The sequence below is a fragment of the Lutra lutra genome, chromosome 8, assembly GCF_902655055.1.
Source record: "Lutra lutra chromosome 8, mLutLut1.2, whole genome shotgun sequence".
NCBI classification, from domain to species: Eukaryota; Metazoa; Chordata; class Mammalia; order Carnivora; family Mustelidae; genus Lutra; species Lutra lutra.
This window is the reverse complement of record NC_062285.1, coordinates 57,354,848-57,373,637: the sequence shown is the minus strand read 5'-3', so window position 1 is coordinate 57,373,637 and position 18,790 is coordinate 57,354,848. Positions and strand designations below refer to the sequence as shown.

The window sequence follows — 18,790 nt, the reverse complement described above, 5'->3', positions numbered from 1 at the left end:
GGAACCTGGGAGCTACATTTAAGAATTAGTTTGGAAAAAAAAAAAAAAAAAGAATTAGTTTGGCTTCCAGTTTTTACTTATCAGGATGGAGGGATCCGATAAATATTTGCAGTTCTTGGGGTTGTGGGGGGAGTGGACAGGAATAGTTTAAGAACTCTCCAACCCTGTATATCCAAGGACCACAAGGGTAGATACAGAAAAATAGAACAAAAACTAGTCCGTGACTTTAGATTGCCACATCCTGTTCCTTTAAAGCTCAAACCTCCCAGAGTGGGGGAAAGACCTGGGTGAAGAAGCAAGCGTGGCACAAATAAAGTCTTCTTGCCAGACAGCACCCTGTCCCCGCTGCCTCTTTTGGACATAGTGTTCTATATATGCCTCCCGTGGGACGTGTGAGTCCCAGCCTAAAGGTGCCTGACAGAGCGGGCCTTAGGCAGGGGACTCTGGCTCTTCAGGCCGCATCCCCAGCCAGTCTAGCTTTTTCTTCAAGGGAAAAGGACAGAGGGGGAAAGAAAGATAAATAGACAAGTTTAACTTTAGTACCTAAGAACACATGAAAGAAATAATTCAAGTTACAGACCAGGTATCCCCAGTGTGGGGAACAGGTCAGAGAACACCAAACAGGTCAAATATTAACTTATTTACCAAATGGGGGGCCAAGGAAGGCAGGTTAAATTTTTATAAATCCTGGAGGTTTTCTACAGGAGCAGAGACCCTTCCATCTGCTCCACTCTAGATCTGACCAGATACTCCGGCTGATGATACCACCCAAGAGGGGTATCAGGGTGATTGATGAGAAAATGAGCTTGTACCCCACCTGGAGCTTGGGAAAGGAGAAGGGGCTTTGTCATGCCATTCATATCACTGTGTTCTGGTCCCTGTGTAACGAATAGCTGCTTGAATTATCCAGCTTCTCCTGGGAGATCCTCCTCCTTTGTTCCAGGGGCCCAGAAGGCTCAGTATACGGCACCGTGCAGCCGCCTCTGCCCCAAGACGCTCCCCAGACTGAGCTGGGACTGGTCTCCTTGGTTCCGTTTACCGTTTAAAAAATACTTTTACAAACAATTCTTTCCCACCCATTCCTCCCTCCGACCCCAATAAAATAACATGGGAGTAGCAGCTGCTTCTACAGTTTTGTTTTGAAATGGTGTTAGATAAAATAAGGGAATAAATAGAGAATGGGTAAGAGGCGGACTCTCCATCCCCACGTCACACTGCCAGAGGGAGTTCTAGGGAAGAATCTTCCGGGGGCCTGTCCTCACTCGGCTGGGAGGTTTTCTCCACCACACAGCCCTCTTCATTGTCCGTGCGGAAGGGGAGGCTCGAGGGGGACCACGAGGGGCGGAAGTCTTCATTCTCAGGCTCCTCAGTGCTACAATCTCCGGGCACTAGTGCTTCCAGAGTGGACGTTTTCCCCACTTCGGATTTACACAGGGCAGCTGGGTCTGTGGGGCTACAAGCCACCAGTGAGGTAACAGGGAGGGAGAAGACATTCAGATCCTTCTCCTTGGGGAAAGAGGGTGGGACTTCTTCCATATTGGGCTCTCCTTTCAGCCCCAGGACTGGCCTCTGCTCCACCTGATAATACACCAGGGGCCCGCTGTTCAAGTAGGATGGGCTGGTCACTGTTGAGGCAGTGGGGTGGTCGGAGTTCTCAGCAAAACACAGGACCGAGGAGCCTGGGGGCAGCTGAGCCTGAATGAGAATGGGGGCCGTCAGGCCCGGGCACAGCTCTTCGGGAACAGCCAGGGGCTCCTCCAGGATGCACACGCCCAGGCTCTCTATGCTGGAGTCCAGGCTGGCACTAGAGCCGCTGGCGTCTTCTTCTGCCTTGAGCCGCTCGAGTTCCTCTGCGCTCTGTAGGTGCATCACTGCCGTCTCGTTCTCAGCAATGAACTCCTGGAAGTCCTGTGTCTCTGAGCCTTGGGCTCCCGTCAGGCTGCAGCTGGCCGTGGGTGAGGGCTCCTCGTCAGGGGCCGGTGGGCGGCTCACCTGCCGCTTGCTCTCCAGCTCCAGCTTCATGATGGTGTGGAGGTAATGAGTCCGGACCCGGATGGGATTAAATTCAATGCGCCCGGCCATGTTCCCACAGCCATCCCTCGAACAGCCACATGGGAAGGACATGCGGTCCACCTGAGGACAAGAAGGTTGAGGGAAGTTGAGACCACCAGACTTAATGATGGAGAGTGGAGACATGAGCTGGCAGCAAACAGGCAGCTGGGATTTGAGGTCTTAAAAGAGGAACTGCCAGGAACAAATGTAACGCACAGCGTGATCTAACAGAGCACTACGTGGTAGCTGTCAGGTAGTTTCAGTTCCAGCACAGCCATGAAGTAGCAGTGTGCCCTCAGGAAGTTCCTTTATCTCAGGGGCACCTGGTCACTTAAGCATCCGACTCTTGGGTTTGGGCTCAGGCCATGACCTCAGAGTCGTGGCATCAAGACCTGCATCAGGCTCCGCATTCAGCGCAGAATCTTCTCATTCCTCTCGCTCCCCTTCTCCCCTCTTCTTGTGCTTTCTCAAATACATAAAATCTTAGGGGAGGGAAAAGGGGCTTGGGTGGCTCAGTCGTTAAGTGTCTGCCTTCAGCTCAGGTCATGATCCTGGAGTCCCGGGACTGAGTCCCACATCGGGCTCCCTGCTCAGCAGGAAGTCTGCTTCTCCCTCTCCCACTCCCCCTGCTTGTATTCCCTCTCTTGCTGTCTTTCTGTCAAATAAATGGGTAAAAATCTTAAAAAAAAAAAAAAAAAAGGTCTTTATGTCTTTAGGGCTTTGTTTCCTCTACCAAATAAAATATAGCCAAAAATCATGTTAAAGGGCCTTTCCAGTTAAAAAGTCCAAAGATACCTCTGAATGCTGACAGTTCTCACAGTAGAAGAAATTTTTGTGCCTCAGAGACTTATCCAGAATTCACCTAGTTTATTGAGAAAACAAAGGTCGGGGCCCAAGCCTACTACTTCCTTCTGCATTGACAAGGAAAGGTAGTGGAAGATCTAGCTGGTCCAAAGCAATATATTCTAGGGAAACTAAGCAAAAGTGCCTTAGTTTTGCTAGGGTGCTATAATGACAGTTCGAACATTAACAATGGCCAGCTTTTTACCACCTGGTTCATCTTTCCCTGATGGTGGACCAGATGAGGTCCAGAGCAGTTGGTAAGGTATGTAATTTACAGACCAGAAATATCTGGAAAGGAGATCCTCTCACCCTCCTTTATCTCCCTTTTGGACCCCAAAAAGGAAAGAAGCCCACACATACCAAAAAAAAAAAAAAAAGAAAAGAAAAAGAGCAAATATACATATACAAATATACAATGTCTTCCTATGATACCAACTTCTAGAACTCTCCATTCCAGTTCTTAGGAGCAGTCCAATTCTTAGGACTATTCTCAGGACTGTATAACAGACTGATTCATTATGGGACTTCAGTCTGAAAAGCAGTATTTGGCCAGATCTGCTACAGCTATTACCTACCTAAAAACAAGAAAGAAAAGGTTCATTAGGATACATTCAACCATAAGGACTCAGCACCCACATCCTCAGTATACAAGTTCCAAATAAATTTCGTCCTTTGGGACAGTATTGCTATTTTCAACGGAGATAATGCCTTCTAAGCTGTGCCGTCAGGCCAGCTAGGGGATGATGTCTTCCATCTTTTAGGACACTGGACTTAAGCTCTGCCAGGCCAAGTCTGATCCTGAATTACGGGAACCCAAGAATTATTTTGAGTTTTACAAAACTGGAGTAGAGGTCCTGTGAGTGTTTGCAAGATAAAACCTGAAGGCCCACCTTGTTTCTCTGCTTCCTTTTAGCTCATGAAATCAGTCAATATTTAAGGAACAGCTACTAACATTAAATTTATTAACCCATGTTCCCCCATCTGCTGACAGCTGCTGCTTATCACTTCTGAGGTGAGAAACACGGAAAGATAATTGCTATCTCCCCAGCTTAGGAATCCCGTCATGCTTGGTTTTTTCCCTTGGTGGAGGAGGGCTGTGGAACTAGGGAGTGTTCCCAGTCGTGGGGAATCCACCCACAGACGATGGGCAGCCTCCCATGTTCACTGGTCCCCACACCACCTGCCCCAGACTCTAGGTCTGCCATCTCAGGCAAACTTGTACTGACCTGGCATTTAATCCCAGCCTGACTACAGGCACAGGCTTCTGGGTCACAATACAGGCGACAGTCACAACCACACTCTTCACGGGACAGGCGGATGGCTCGAAGTTCTTGTTTCTCTTCAGCATCAATGCGGTGTACCCCTGAAGCCCTGAGCAAGGCCCGTCGCCGTTTGGTGGGCAGGGGCTGCAGGAAGAAGTAATCGTCCACCTCCACATTTTCCACATCGATATCTTCATCTGAGACATCATCCAGGGTCAGGCCATCAGCCTCCACCGACTCCACCGTCCCATTCTTGGTCAGCTGCCGGGAGACGGGAGGAAGGAAAGGTTAGCCTTAAGAGCAACAGAACCCGAAGGAACTTTCTGCGATGATGGGCATATCCATGCTGCTCATAGCACATGTAGCTACTGAGCTCTGTAGATGCAGCCAGCACAAAGCAGAAGGGGAACTTTTAAATTTTATTTCATTTTCTAATTGAGTATAAATAGCCACATGCGGCTACTTGCTACCACCATATTGGATTGTTTAAGAGAATAAATCGAGAGCAGGAAGGCAGGCAGCCTTTGGCAGCTCTAACACCTCCCTGTCAACACAGAGGCTATCACCTTTCTGGATCAAAGTTTCTCAAAGCCTGTGTCTCACTGTCCCTCCTAGAAGATAGTATTTTCCCACAAATATACCCTCCATCCCCAGCCCTGGGTCCCGTAACTTTAGCGAACTTGCCTTCTAACGACAGGGAGGAGGTCTGCCAATGGCTGGATGTTCCTCGGATATCTAGACAACCTTGCAAGACACCCTTCAGTCTGCACCCCCAAGGACCCAAAACCACAAAGAGCACACTAAAGTGTAGTACAAGGCTACCAGGTCTTCATCAAGGAACCTGAAGCCTCCCCATTTCACTGGGAGGAGAAAAAAACGACCAATTCAACGGCTATCCAAGCCCTCACTTCCAACCCACAGCCTAGAATACACTCATTCTCCTTCCTAATCCTTTTTATTTGATTTCAAAGAAAAGCTGTAGGTGAAGTAGGGAGGTGTATATAATACTGGGGTACTCTCTAGAGACAGAAATCTGGGTTCTCTGGACTGAGAAAAGACAGGGGACCAGGAAAAGGGAGTCTTCGTGGAAGGACAGGCTGAAGACAATCTGGCCGGGTGAGTTTTGAAAACTCACGCGAGAATTCAAGGAAAGAAAATGAGACTGCATGATTCCCAGAGCTCTGAAAGCTACCAGCAGGATGAGAGCCAAGCTCCTGGAGGGGCCGGTTTATTTCATCAGACCCAGCCACAGATGAGTGCTAGTAAAGGAACAACTCCTGGGAGACAGATGATGCAACAGACCCGGCTAATCAGCTCCACACCTGTTGTGTTTGTTTGGGGGAAGGTGGGGGAGGGGGGACAAACACAGAGGTGCTTCTGGGCATTTCCTGGTCTGTTAGTTCTGTGCCAGGCAGACCCATGGTGAGGGGCCCTTCTGCCAACCTTAGGACTGCTCCCCTTGTCTGTTTTGCTGGGGATGGGCTCCTCCTAAGCACCCTCCCTCCTGCTGTCCTCTCCAGGGAGAGAGATTAGAGATGCAATAGGAAGAAACCCACATAGATATAAGAGTTTCATGTAACACAACAGAGGTGGCATTTCAACTCAAGTGAGAGAGAGAGTCCTCTGGTCATTAAATGATATTGGGATAACTGGATATTCTTCTGAAAACTAAGTAAAGCTGGGTCTCCAATTCATACTCCCCCAAATAATGACTTCCATGTTAGTAAAAGGCCAGAATTTAAAAAATAATAATAATAATGGAAGGATTAGAACAATTACACATCATTAAAGCTCCAGAGTACCAGGAGCTTTTTGCGGGGGGTAGGGGGTGGGGGAGCGAACAGCCTAAAAAGGAAAGTATTAGATGGCACATGGGAGATGCGAAGGATGTATTTTTTTAGATTAACAGTCTCCCCTGTAGAGTACTAAAGATGGGAAAATTTTCTAAGAAAAGAGAAAACTGGACCCGGGGAGGGCAAAGTAAGGGTTTTCTCTTGACACAGAAAGATTTATCAGTTGCCACACTCGTGCTGTTGTTCACTAAATCAGCTACTAAGTAGGAATCCTACATCAGCCTCGAAGTTGCCTGGGTTTGTCCCTAGACCTCCGACAAGCAAGGTCAGAGAGCAGGACGGAATCATGCTTTGCCAGGTTATCCCTCGACCAGATCTAGCAGAGAGGTTTCTTCTAGGCAAAGGGAAGAAAAGCCTTCGCTGCAAATGGTGAGAACAGTGTTTATTTCCCTTGTTGTTGCTATAGCAACAGAAAGGTGATAGGGTCAGTGAAGGAATTCCTCAGACACAAGAAAGGGACGCCTCAATGTCGTTCCAGTCAGAAAAACAGGTGGAAGGCTCCGGGAGTGGGCTGTGGGAAGGAGACGTCGCTGACAGAGGGAGACAGGAATGAGATGCCATTAGCCCACATCCTCTGCCCTCAGTTCTCCAACCACCCCATGTTCTGGGATTTCACCCACAACTCTGGAAATAATGCAGCCACCTGTTTGAATATAGGTCCACATGCTTTGGGCCCACAAGAAACTTGGCCAGGCGGAGAGCAGTGTTCTCCAAATTTGGAACTAGAAACTCGGGGTGGGGGTGGAGGGAGGGGAGTTGTTGCGGCCTGGTGGAAAGTACGGCTGCGGAGGGCCAAGCAGTGCCAAGAGCAACTGGGCGGCTGTAAAGAGCCATCCTGTATGAAATGGGTCTTCTTCCAGCCCTGCTCTCCTCCTAAACTCGAAGAACGGGTGTGGCATCCAATGGCAGGCCCAGTACCGTACAAACTGAAATAGCTGTGTGGTAATGCCGTTGCTTACACCCAAAAGACCATCACCTAGAGGGAACAGAGGTTTCAGAAACAGCAGGGTCTACTGGAGAAAGCCTGTTCTGTGCACTGGGACAACACATAGTCATCTGACAAGAAAGTGAAACAATGTGCTTCCTCGGGTTCCCGGGGTGGCAGACTTGAATGTTTTCAGGTATGCGCACCTTAAACTTGTAAAAAAAATTTGCTGAGGGGGCAAGGGTAGGGAATTCTAGGCAAGCCATTTTGCTATCTTGTGTAGACTCCCCACTAGAGACAGAAAGAATGGTGTCTCAGACTGAGATTTGGTTCCAAATCTGAGACTTCTCACTAGAAAGATCTGGAATCTCTACAGGCCAAGGGCAATAGACAAATTAAATAATCAAGAGACCTAGATGGTTTCCCACTTTTGTCTTGGCACATGGTTAAGTAACCAGACCCCGGATCCCAGACCCCTTTAAGCACCTTCATCTTCTTGGCATGGAGTTTCTCCTCCTTCAGATGCTCACGAAGAATCTCCCGATGGTTCACCTCCTGCTCCTGAGCAAACTCACAGAGCGTGTAGCTGCGCACAGAGTTATGGCGCTGGGCCATGCCCAGCGAGCTCCCTCCCTGGCTGGGCACACTGGTGAAACCCTGGCGCCGGGCAAAGTAGTATACGGTCACCTGGTCAAAGCGGACATTCTTCCTCCGCAGTTGCTTCTGTCGCTTGAGGATGGATGTGGCTGAGAAGGGAGCACAGAGCGGTTTTACCAACCCCAAAACAGCCTGCCTGGGGCCCTCATTCTTTCTCATCAGCCTAGGTACTCAGTTATTATCCAAAGTGCTCTCTGTGCCTCGAGACACTTCTAATCTTCCCGTCATAAATGCACGGTTGGGAGGGACCCTGAACATCGGCTGGTCTGTACCACTGCCTCCAGGCTGACCCCAAGAGCTAATTTTGGACATTAGCTGGGAAAAGGATCTCTAGATAATCTTTTCAGGCTCTAACAATCTATACGGCTTCACTGTCCAATGCGACAACTACCAGCCACACGTGGCAATTGAAAGTAGTAATTAAAAAACAAACAAACAAACAAAACCCCAAAAACCTAAATTCAGCTCCTCAGTTACACTAATCACATTTCAAGTGCTCAGAGCTACATATGGCTAATGGCTACCATACTGGGCACTGCAGATATAGAACACTTGTATCATAACAGAAAATTCTATTGGACAGTGTTATCTAGAGCTGGGGATGGTGTACTACTTCTTTTTTTTTTTTTTTTTAAAGATTTTTTATTTATTTATTTGACAGAGAGAAATCACAAGTAGGCAGAGAGGCAGGCAGAGAGAGAGGAGGAAGCAGGCTCTCTGCTGAGCAGAAAGCCCGATGTGGGGCTCGAACCCAGGACCTGGGATCATGACCTGAGCCGAAGGCAGCAGCTTAACCCACTGAGCCACCCAGGCGCCCCTGGTGTACTACTTCTTTAAGGGGCCGGACAGTAAATACCATAAGGTCTCTGCTACAGCTACTCAACTCTGCCACTGTGACATGAAAACAGTTACAATGTGTGTGGCTGTGTGCCAGTAAAACTTTATTTACAAAAATGGGCAGGGGCACCTGGATGGCTCAGTGGGTTAAGCCTCTGCCTTCGGCTCGGGTCATGATCCCAGGGTCCTGGGATGGAGCCCCGCATCGGGCTCTCTGCTCAGCAGGGAGCCTGCTTACTCCTCTCTCTCTGCCTGCCTCTCTGCCTATGTGATCTCTGTCTGTCAAATAAATAAATAAAATGCTTTAAAAAAAAAAATGGGCAGAGGGTCAGATCTGGTTCATAGGTAACCTCTGATCTATAGAATCAGAAGTTCTTTCCAAGAAATTAATGGAGCCATGAGAATGGGGAAATCCAGAGCTGCCCCAGTTGTCCAGGCAACATGTATGTCCTTCTAGAGCTACAACTGTGTGGGACTCTGGTCAGTTAAGGGTAGAATCCTGGACTACTTCAATTTAATTCTGCCTGTTCTGAGGACCTATAAACCACAGCATAGGAAAAATAAGCTAGAATAAGTTAGACCTAAGTCTACGATATTAGAGCAATAAAGTCCTCCGAAGAGTAAGGTTGGGCTAAGAATGGAAAAGACCATGATTCAGGGAAAAGCCCCCTGCCGGAGAGAAGAAGCTGTCTCAAGGACTGCAGTGGGCTCTGATGCTCAGAGGACGTGGGTGGAGGCCGGGGGTGGAGGGGCTCACTCACGTGTGAAGCTGGCAGCTGTAGGAGGATTGAGGCTGTCACAGCTGTCAGCACTGTCACTGCTGGAGATCTCATCATCTGAGTTGGAAACCGATGAGCCCACATCCACATCATCAAACTTCCTCTTGAGACTCGAGCCCGTGAATGCATCCATTGGTTTCAAAGGGGTTTCCTTGGGGAGCCCACCAAGTTGGCCCCAAAGGCCCTGCTCACCACCGGTTAGTCAGGCGCATTAGGATTCTGCCCAGGGGAAAAGAAGAATCAGCATTCCTTTTCTGAGCCGGACCCCTCCCAAGTCTATACACACAGCTCTCCAAATGAAGAAAGTAAGTCCCTGAGCTAGCGCTGATGTCTGGTCGCTCGAGACAAGGTCATTTCTCTACTTATTCTGGCCAACGTTTTCCTACTTTTATTTCCCTTCAGCCCCTCCAGTCTCAGTCGCTCTAAAATAATGAGATGAGTAACAGCGGCACCTTTCTCAGCAGAGTGAAGGCCTCTGGTTCCAAGCCAGCTGGGCTCTGGGTTTCATTAGCCCGGGAATAACGGGAGCGGCTCCTGAGTGTACTCAGGAGAGCTCTCCAAGGGGCCAGCACGAGGGACTGAAGATCACACGCAGAATTAGGCTGGGCCCAAACTCAGACTAGATCCAATTATTTTTCCTAGTGAAAATTTAGCCTGGCTTTTCCCAAAGTGTATACATTAAATCAACTAGTTCCATGGATATTAATAGCTTTACGTGGAAATAGGACCGCTGTGTCCAAATAGTTTAGAAGAGTGCTTATGACAGGACAGCTTGGAGGCTTTTACTATGCTAACAAGCGTGTGAAGGGTGAGAGCAAACATAGCGCAGGGGTCCCCACACCTGATCATGGAACCCTCTGTTTCCAGAGTGTCTCACGGGGGGTGGGCAAGTGATTCTTGGAACACACTTTGGGAAATCTTGCTCTAGGCTCTGGAGTTCAGAGTTTATCAGAAGCCCAGGAAAACACTTACACCCAGATCTTCACAAGGGTGAAGTTTCTCATCAGGCTGCTAGAAAGGTCAAATTCCGTTCTGAAGAATGGACTGAAGATTAGAATCGGCACTGCCTTCAAAAGCCCAACTCTTTTCCAATCTCATACATCTCCATAAAATAGGGCCCAGCTGGCCAACCACCATCCCCTGTGCGAGGAAAACTTAGCTTTACCATCTTTGCCCTCTGTAAAGAAGCCGGCACGGGGAAAACAAATAGCAAAAGAGTGACAGTTGGCTCTGGTGTCATCAACATGGTAGGCAGGGTTTTTGACACGTCACACACACACAGAGTCCAGGATGGTCCATTTCCCAGGGACAAAGCTTTCTCCTTCTCCGTCTTTGAACTTAAGTTCCCAAGAAGATGAATCTGCCTGACAGAAATGCTGTCAGAGCCGGAGCCACACGTGATGCTACGAAGCCTCCCTGCTTTGCCTCAGTAATGCCAGAATCTCCCCAGACTATGATCTCACTAGTTGCTAATTATGCAGCAGGAATAACACTGCCCAGGAAGACAGGGCTGCATTACTGCAGAGCAGCTACCCAGAATACACCGTGGTGTGCGAGATGCCTGCTACAGACTCAACCAGACCTAGTAGGTACTCGAGCGAAGACACTTCCTGATCTATCTGTCCAGATCCCATGAACATTCACACTCGAATCACAAGATGTACCTAAGAAACCTCAGCCATCGTAGGTCTCGGACAAGCACATTCTTGAAATAAATTTGGCGGGGGGTGGGGGGGGGGAAATCAAGTACTTGCTAAGAACTGTAATTAAATGTAAAAAGGAACCCAAGGTGTCAATTCTGTTCTTCAGGTTACTCATCTTACCATTGGAGGTCACATTCCCAGGACATATAAAAATAGAGCCAAGGACCTTTTAATGTGGTAAGATTTCGCTGGGCTTAAAGATACCTTTTTATTTTTTTAAGATTTTATTTATTTATTTGATAGAAACACAGTGAGAGACGGAACACAAGCAGGGGGAATGGGAGAGGGAGAAGCAGGCTTCCCACCGAGCAGGGAGCCCAATGCGGGGCTTGATCCCAGGACCCTGGGATCATGACCCAAGCCGAAGGCAGCTGCCCAACAACTGAGCCACCCAGGTGCCCCTTAAAGATACCTCTTAACTAATAAATCCCCATCCATTCGAGGATGGGAGGGCGGTAATCTTTAAAATTGAGAATTTATGTGGGTGGGATAAAAAAAAAGAGAGAGTTGGGGCGCCTGCGTGGCTCAGTGGGTTAAGCCTCTGACTTCGGCTGGGATTGGCCCTGGCCCTGGCCCTGGCCCTGCACCGTAGGCCCTGCATCAGGCTTTCTGCTCAGTAGGGAGCCTGCTTACCCCTTACGCCTGCCTTTCTGCCTACTTGTGATCTCTGTCAACAGATAAATAAAATATTTTTTAAAAAAAGAGAGAGAGAGAGAATAATGTTGAAAACCGAACTGAATTTTTCCTTCCCACTTAAAAACCTTATCAACCAGATGAAAACTCAGACTGCGCAGAAAAATCTGCTTTCTCAGAAAGGGCCTAAGACCAGCTCTAGTTTTCAATGAGATGTCTAGTGTTGCTATGGGGAAAGTGGCTTCTTCCTCGGCCTGGAAGCAGATATGCAGTCCTGTTCTTTCCTCCAGCGTCTCTTTGCTTCCAGGAGTGTGGCTTCCCTTTGACGATTTCTCTTTATGCCCTGCATGAGGCTGGGTTTGGTCCAAAATCATCTTTATTATTAAAATTCTCACTGTCTCAACCCAGCTGCCCTCAAGGGTATCGCTTCCTCTGGTGCAGCAAGGATTGCTGGCTCTTTGTTCCACTCTCCTTTGCCCTTTTCTCTATGTCTTTCCCACTTCCACTCCTGGAGTAGTGGCTTCTGGGCAATGATAAGAGGGAGGTAAGAAAGAGGGGAGAAAAAAGAAAGTAGAAATAAAAAAAGATGTGAAACCTAGGAGAAAGGTATTTTCCTTAAAATGCTGGGGGATCATCTGAACCCCTGGCTATGTAGGTAAGTAATGTGCATACTGAGTGAGCTCTCCTCACCCTACCCAGGACCACTCTGCATCACTCTCTCTGACATTTACTCCACTATATATATAATCCATTGATTCTCTCCTGACAACCAGTATAAATTTAAATTTCAACTCAGCCTTCCTTGCCCAACTCTGGTGTGAACTTGACTTGTCAGAAAAAGATACTCGGTTGCGCACCAAAAACAAACTCCCATCCATTTCCACAGTGGCCTGAAGAGACCTCTCTTTGCAATGGAAACAACCAGAATAGGTCCCACACTTTCCAGTTCATTAGATCAACCTCTTTTCAAACCACACCTCGAAATCAGTCATTCCCACCTCTCTCAACCATTCACTGGCAGAGGATCGATGTCTGTGTTCAAGAGAAACACTTGTGATTTATACTCCAAGCACCTAAACCCATACAGAAATAATGAAGGTGAGACTGGAAATGCAGGCCATAACTGACAAGTTAACTGTCAAAATGACCAACTCAAACAACAAATGCTTTTGGGGAAAATAATGCAAACCCCCATAAAAGCTTTTTAATGCCAGTGAAAGGAAAGGTCAGCTGACTTTCTGGCTACATGCCTTATGGTCTTTTCTCAAGTGTTTCTAGTTGAATATTTCCCAAAGGTATATGAAATAAAGCATACCTACAGGGTACAGAAGATATGACGCTAGCACCAAGTAAAGATCTATAGCGTACGTGCATTTTAGTACTAGACCTAAGCCTTTTCAGGCCTGTAGGATTCCTATCACAACCTCCCCAAAACAGAAAACAAAACAATACAACTTATGTGAGACTAGCAAAAGAGGGACTGCCCAGGAAAAATTCTCTGGATTCAACATGTATTTGCAAAGGTTAGGTAACAAAAGCCTCTCTCTTGAGTATAAAATAATATAAGGTATATCTCACAGGAGAAAGCCTCTTCACGCCATTGGAACCCAACCTCCTGCTAAAGGTCAAGGGACCAAAATCTCTGGTAGGATTGTCGGGGTTATCTTCTGTAGCTGGGTTAGAAGGAAGGCAGGTTTACTGCCAAGTGTTTGGATAAACCTGAGTAAGATAACCTGACCTGTTTCTTCTTTTACAAGATATTGCTGTTGATTTTCAAATACTATGAATTTCATGGATCCACGTGTCCTTCTGATTACCAGGATCATGAACTTATAAAGTGCTTGAGTGCAAACATACTGTTTAAACTAGGTATTTTAAGGAAGTCCCCCTCTAGCCCTCACTGTTTTATGTTTTTGTTTTTTTTTTTTTACCCATTCACTACCACAAGGTTAGAATTTGGCTTTCCATGTCTAAACTACCATGGTATGGAGGACACAAGATCTCTGTGGGAGACCCGGAACATGATGCTGCGGGAACCATTAACTCTCAAGGATATCTAGTCATTTATAACTCTGGCACACACCAACATCCTCTTGGGTTTGGAGATTAGCAAGATGTAACGTCAGAAAAGAAATGAAAATCTGAATAAACTATGAATTTACCTTAAACTGAAAACTGCAGGACAAGAGGACACTGTGTCTCTTGGGGATAACTTCTAACATTTCATATTGAAGAACGGTTTGTGTGTCACACTGCCACTCTAACCCCTTTAAAAGGATAAATCAAGACCATAGCACTAAAAGGGATGGATGGCAGTCAGTTGCGTGTTTGGGCCTGTGGAAAATGATCAAGAGAGCAGCCAGGGCAAGTGATGCTTTCGTTTTCCCCCACAACGCTAGAAAAATGGGAGACATCAGGAACCTGAGCCGAAAGGACATGTCAAGGCATCAGTTCCCTTTAATGGACACCCCTACTGAACCCTTCAGCTCCTGGCCCATTTCTCTGATTCCTGCTAACCTTCCCGCTCATTTCAATCGTCCGCAGCCCCTGCCCAGTCTTCCTCATCCCTTCCTGCCTGCTACTCACAAATTCCCAACCACTCCTCCCACATTTTCCTCTATCCGCCCTCCCCTTCCTTCACTTCCCTCCATCCTACATCATCTCCACTCCATTCCGAACTCAACCCTCATCCGCAATCCTGCCAGCTTCCAAGCCGCCCATCGGTCTCCCCCAAGCTGCCCCCGCAGTCCGGGCCCGCGTCCTCCGTGCCCCTAGCTCCCACGCCTCTCCCCACTCTTTCCTTTCCCAGCGGCGCCCTGGCTCCCCGCCCCCCGACCGCTCCCGTCCGAGCCTCCCTCATTTCTGACCCCTCCATCCGCGCAGCTCTGGGTTGACCACTCCTCCACAGCCGCCCGAGGGCCGATCCCGAGAAAGGATGAGGCGGCACCCTCCGCCCCGCACCCCCAGGCCCATTACCGGCCCCTCCGCAGCTGCCTCCTCCCGTGATGGTCTCTGCCGCCCCCGCTGCCGCCGCCGCCGCCGCCCTAGCCCGGGTGGGAAGGAGAGAGGAGATAGCGAGTCCCGGGCCCGCGGCGACGGTCGGGGAGTTCCCAGGGCGGCAGGGCTGGGAGGGAGGGCGGGTGGGCAGGTCGGCCGGCAGGCGGTGGAGGGCGGGCGGCTCCAGCAACTCGGGCGCCCCCGGTAGCAGACGCCCAGAACCGCCCCGGCTCCGGCTAACAATAGGCTCCGGCCGCAGCGCTCTGGCTCTTATAGGCGCCGGCACGTCCGGACCGAGCCCCGGGGCAGGCTGGGAAATGGAGTCTACGTGCCAGCCCCACCCCCGCGGCATGCCGGGAATTGGAGGCGGAGACCGGCGCAGAGCCGAAAGTCGCCCGCAGCCCGGCTCTGGAGGCGGGGTCTCTGCTGCAGTGGAACCTGGGAAAGCGAGTTTGGCGCCGCTGCAGCCCTTAGAACAGTAAGGGGGACAGCCTCAGCCACATATCTTCAATGACTAAACGAATCTACCTCTAAAACTCCCCTTTTCCTTTCGCCAGGACCACATTCCCATACCTAAAGACCACGGTCCCCCTTATGCTCGCCTGTGGGAGCTTAGTCTTAAGCAGCATGACACGCTGCAACCTGCCTAAGGTATAGAAAAGAAAATACAATGTATTGAGTTACCGCGATACGGATTGATTGGTTGATGTGTTTTCTATCAAAAATAGTTTTACATGATCTCTGATCTTAACAACTTTGCAACTCATTTTTAAGATGGGAAAAACGAAGACTCGGAAGTCAGAAGTTCTATGTCATTTGCCAAGGACACCCATCCTTGGCTTCTGGCCTCACTCAGAATAGGAGCATACGGCTCTTCTTTGACTAATAAGGCCCTATCACATATAGGTAGGTACATTCCCTCTCCCTAACAGCCTCATCACCCCCCATCCTGTCATCCATCTTGTTTCCTTCTACCTTTCCCCTCCTGTACTCTGTTTTAACTACATCGGCCCATTGACCTCCCTGCAGTTCCTTCAACGATCATGCTCTCACCTCAGGGCTTTTTCCCTAAAACACTTTCCCTAGCAGGCCACATACCTACTCCTTAATTATTTGCTCAAATGTCCCCATATCAGACTTTCCTTAACCATTTTTCTATAATGGTGCTTCCCCTTAGTCTCTATCCCACTGGCTTCTATTTCTTCTTAGCATTTACCACCTGATTGATGTATATTTTTCAGTCTTCTCTCACTTGACTAAATTCCATGAGAGCAAGGAATTGCTTTGTTTACTGTATCATGATCACCCCCTACAAAGCCTGGTATTTGATATTTAGGAACTCACTAAGTATTCACTGGATATTTATTGGATGGATGGCAGGACTTAAACTCAGGTTAGGCTGGTTCCATAGCCTAGTGCATTTTTCACTGCAACCAAGAACTATAGAGCCAGATCTGCTGGCTACCAAGCCATCTCAGTTTTAGAACTGAGAACTTGGCTAGTTTGGACAAAATACCAAAGATTCCAATCCTCTCACCTAGGTGACATCAGAGGCTCTATGAGGCCAGGAAACAACGAGTGCAAGATGAAAAAGCAAATCACAAAAAAGCAGTCCTTAGCATACCGAGCACTGACCATCTCCCTATCTGCTGAAATTTATCGATGATATAACATGTGATCCAGAGCCAGACTGCCTGAATACAAACCCAGTCCATCACTCAGCAGTAGTATGACCCTTGGTAAGGCATGTAACTTCCCTGTGCCTTAGCTTCCTCATCTGCAAAGTGGGGAGTGTCAACTATGTATCTCATAGGGTTTCATGAAGATTAAATAGTTAATATAGTATAAAATCTTTACAATATAGCTGGTGCCATATAAATGTTCACCATTGTCTTTCCTGAACACACAGATAAAAGAGAAAGCCCCAGAGCACTCTGTGAGCAGAGTTACAAAATAATAGCCAAAAGGCCATGTTGGATAGGCTTAAAAAGTGTCTCATACGCCTATGCATCCACAGTTTGAGTCCTGGAAATTCATCAGAGTACCATCAGCCTCGATGCCCACGATTTGAAGGTTAATGACACCAAATTAGAAGATAGCCTAGCCAAACCAAAGTTGGCATACCCTTTGAAAACACAGCAGAACCCAATTTGGCAATAAGCTCTGTATCAGTCAGAAGATCATCTGTACCTGTAGCAAACATCACAACTACATATGAATAAGTGAATAAGAGTCACTTATTCACCACATTTCATTGTCTTGGCAGAATCACCAGATATGTTATTACAGTGGTGCCAGTTTGCTCATAATTGCAATTCTGCCTTCTGCCTAAGCAGAGCCTATAGAGGGCAAATGACCAGGAAGCTCAAATGCAGAATAGAAACTACAAAAATAAAGTGAAAAGAAACACTAATAGCCTTTGGTTTCTAATTCGAAATGCTACTGCTTTGTTCCAAACCACACCGCAACATACGTATGAACCAGCTCAGAATGCACAAATCACAAATGGGTGGTTTGTTTTAGGGACAAAAATGTCAAAGCAGAACAGGAAGAAAAGACACAAGCAAAAACAGCAGCTACAGATGAAAACCAAAGGTCAGATTTCATGTCCTGGGCGGTTTACAAATCTGTCTTGCAGTTACATCTCTGCACGTAGAGGTGGTTTGTAATCCATAGTATCCTAAATTTATTGAGCAATTGGATAAGCGTACTAAACACAAAACTGTGCTTTATACTCAATATCCTTTTTTAATCTCCCAAACAATCATATAAATTAAGTATGATTTCCTTTTTAAGATGAGAAAGTTGAGGTTTAAGAGAATATTTTGTCCAAGGTCACATTGGGGAAGGGCAAGATTTGAGATTTGAACAGAGGCTTATCTGACACCAAAGTATATACTGTATCAACTATTCTTTACCACTAAAACAAGGCGGGGGAGGGGCGGGGGGGAGTAGGGTAGGGTGGTGAAAATTAATAGGTCAGAGGATACTATGTGTTAAACTTCTTAGAGAAAAAGAGTTAACCTGTAGATTTAGCCCTGAGGTTGACATTACTAATTTACATTTAATTATAATCCAAATCTAGAAAGGCAGGCATCTCTTTGTGACTAGTTACACAACAACAAGAGATTAGTATGCACAAATCTGGGGAAAAGTGCCACAGCAATTTAAAAGCACAAACAATGAAGAAACTGTATGCTTCAGGAAGATTTCAAAAAGGATGCACACAAGTTGATCTATATATGTGCACAATACACACCCTTTTTTAAAAGGAAAAATAACAATCAGGTTTAAGGGGGTAGAGTGCAGGGGTGAATTTACAGAGGAAGTGAGTGTAAGTCCGAAGTTTGAAAGATGTGTAGGGAAAGACAAATTAAAAAATCAGTCAGAGGGCCCCTGGGTGGCTCAGTCGTTAAGCCTCTGCCTTCAGTGGCTCAGGTCATGGTCCCAGGGTCCTTGGACGGAGCCCCACGTGGGGCTCCGGGCTCGGCGGGAAGCCTGCTTCTCCCTCTCCCACTCCCTCTGCTTGTGTTCCCTCTCTTGGTGTCTCTCTCTGTCAAATAAATAAATAAATAAAATCTTTTTTTTTTAAATCAGATTTTAGGGAAAAAAAACCCAACAGGAATCTGTAGCAATTAAAAAGAGGAATGTTTACCTCATCTTACACAAATATATGAAAACACAGATTCCATGAGAGAGACTGGTCATACCCCAAAGAGCCCATACAGTACAAAATAGTACAATAATATAAATACAATCACATTTTTAAAAAACAAATAGCAAATTAAAAAGCAAATTTCCTTATAATTTACATTAATCCAGTTGAAAATTTTAATTCATGTAGAACTTTTAAAACTCTGAATTTGAGAATGCAAATGCTATACTTAGGTACAATTTGTTGATTAGGCCTCTGTTCTTAAGGAATAACACAGAGGAGACCTGGAAGTAAAAAGGAAAGGTGAAGAAAAAGAGGAGGAAGTGGAAATAGATGGACGTTTAAGGTCAAAGGTAAATACAAGGTCATTAAACAAAGCAAGAAGGAGAAATAAAGAGGTAACAACTCAGAGAAAAAAAAAGATGCTGATATCACATAGGGCACCTTTTTTCCATTCCATTTTGCAGTGGTAGTAAATTCTTCCTCATTTAAACCTTAGAGCTTGGGTAATGAAACAAAAATTTAACCACAAACTAAAAATAAATATTCTAGCTTTAGGGAAAGCCTTAGCCTACAAATGAGAACATAGATCAT

General features: G+C 47.0%; 1 protein-coding gene across 8 annotated transcripts; it reads right to left on the bottom strand.

Annotated features, from left to right (window-relative positions):
* Window positions 1-1,124: 1,124 nt before the first annotated feature.
* CSRNP2 (cysteine and serine rich nuclear protein 2) lies at window positions 1,125-14,828 on the bottom strand. Of its 8 annotated transcripts, none has more exons than XM_047742178.1 (6): window positions 14,412-14,828; window positions 10,181-10,348; window positions 9,191-9,427; window positions 7,422-7,681; window positions 4,122-4,418; window positions 1,125-2,133 (listed from the first exon to the last, which is right to left on the bottom strand). In XM_047742178.1, exons 3-6 carry the CDS (start codon window positions 9,339-9,341, stop codon window positions 1,210-1,212), a joined length of 1,632 nt encoding a protein of 543 aa, XP_047598134.1. In that variant the 5' UTR covers window positions 9,342-9,427; window positions 10,181-10,348; window positions 14,412-14,828; the 3' UTR covers window positions 1,125-1,209. The 8 variants fall into 8 exon arrangements, with proteins under 8 accessions (XP_047598134.1, XP_047598136.1, XP_047598132.1 ...); XM_047742180.1 differs by having other exon boundaries at window positions 14,521-14,828; XM_047742176.1 differs by lacking the exon at window positions 10,181-10,348.
* Between the last annotated feature and the right edge of the window lie 3,962 nt (window positions 14,829-18,790).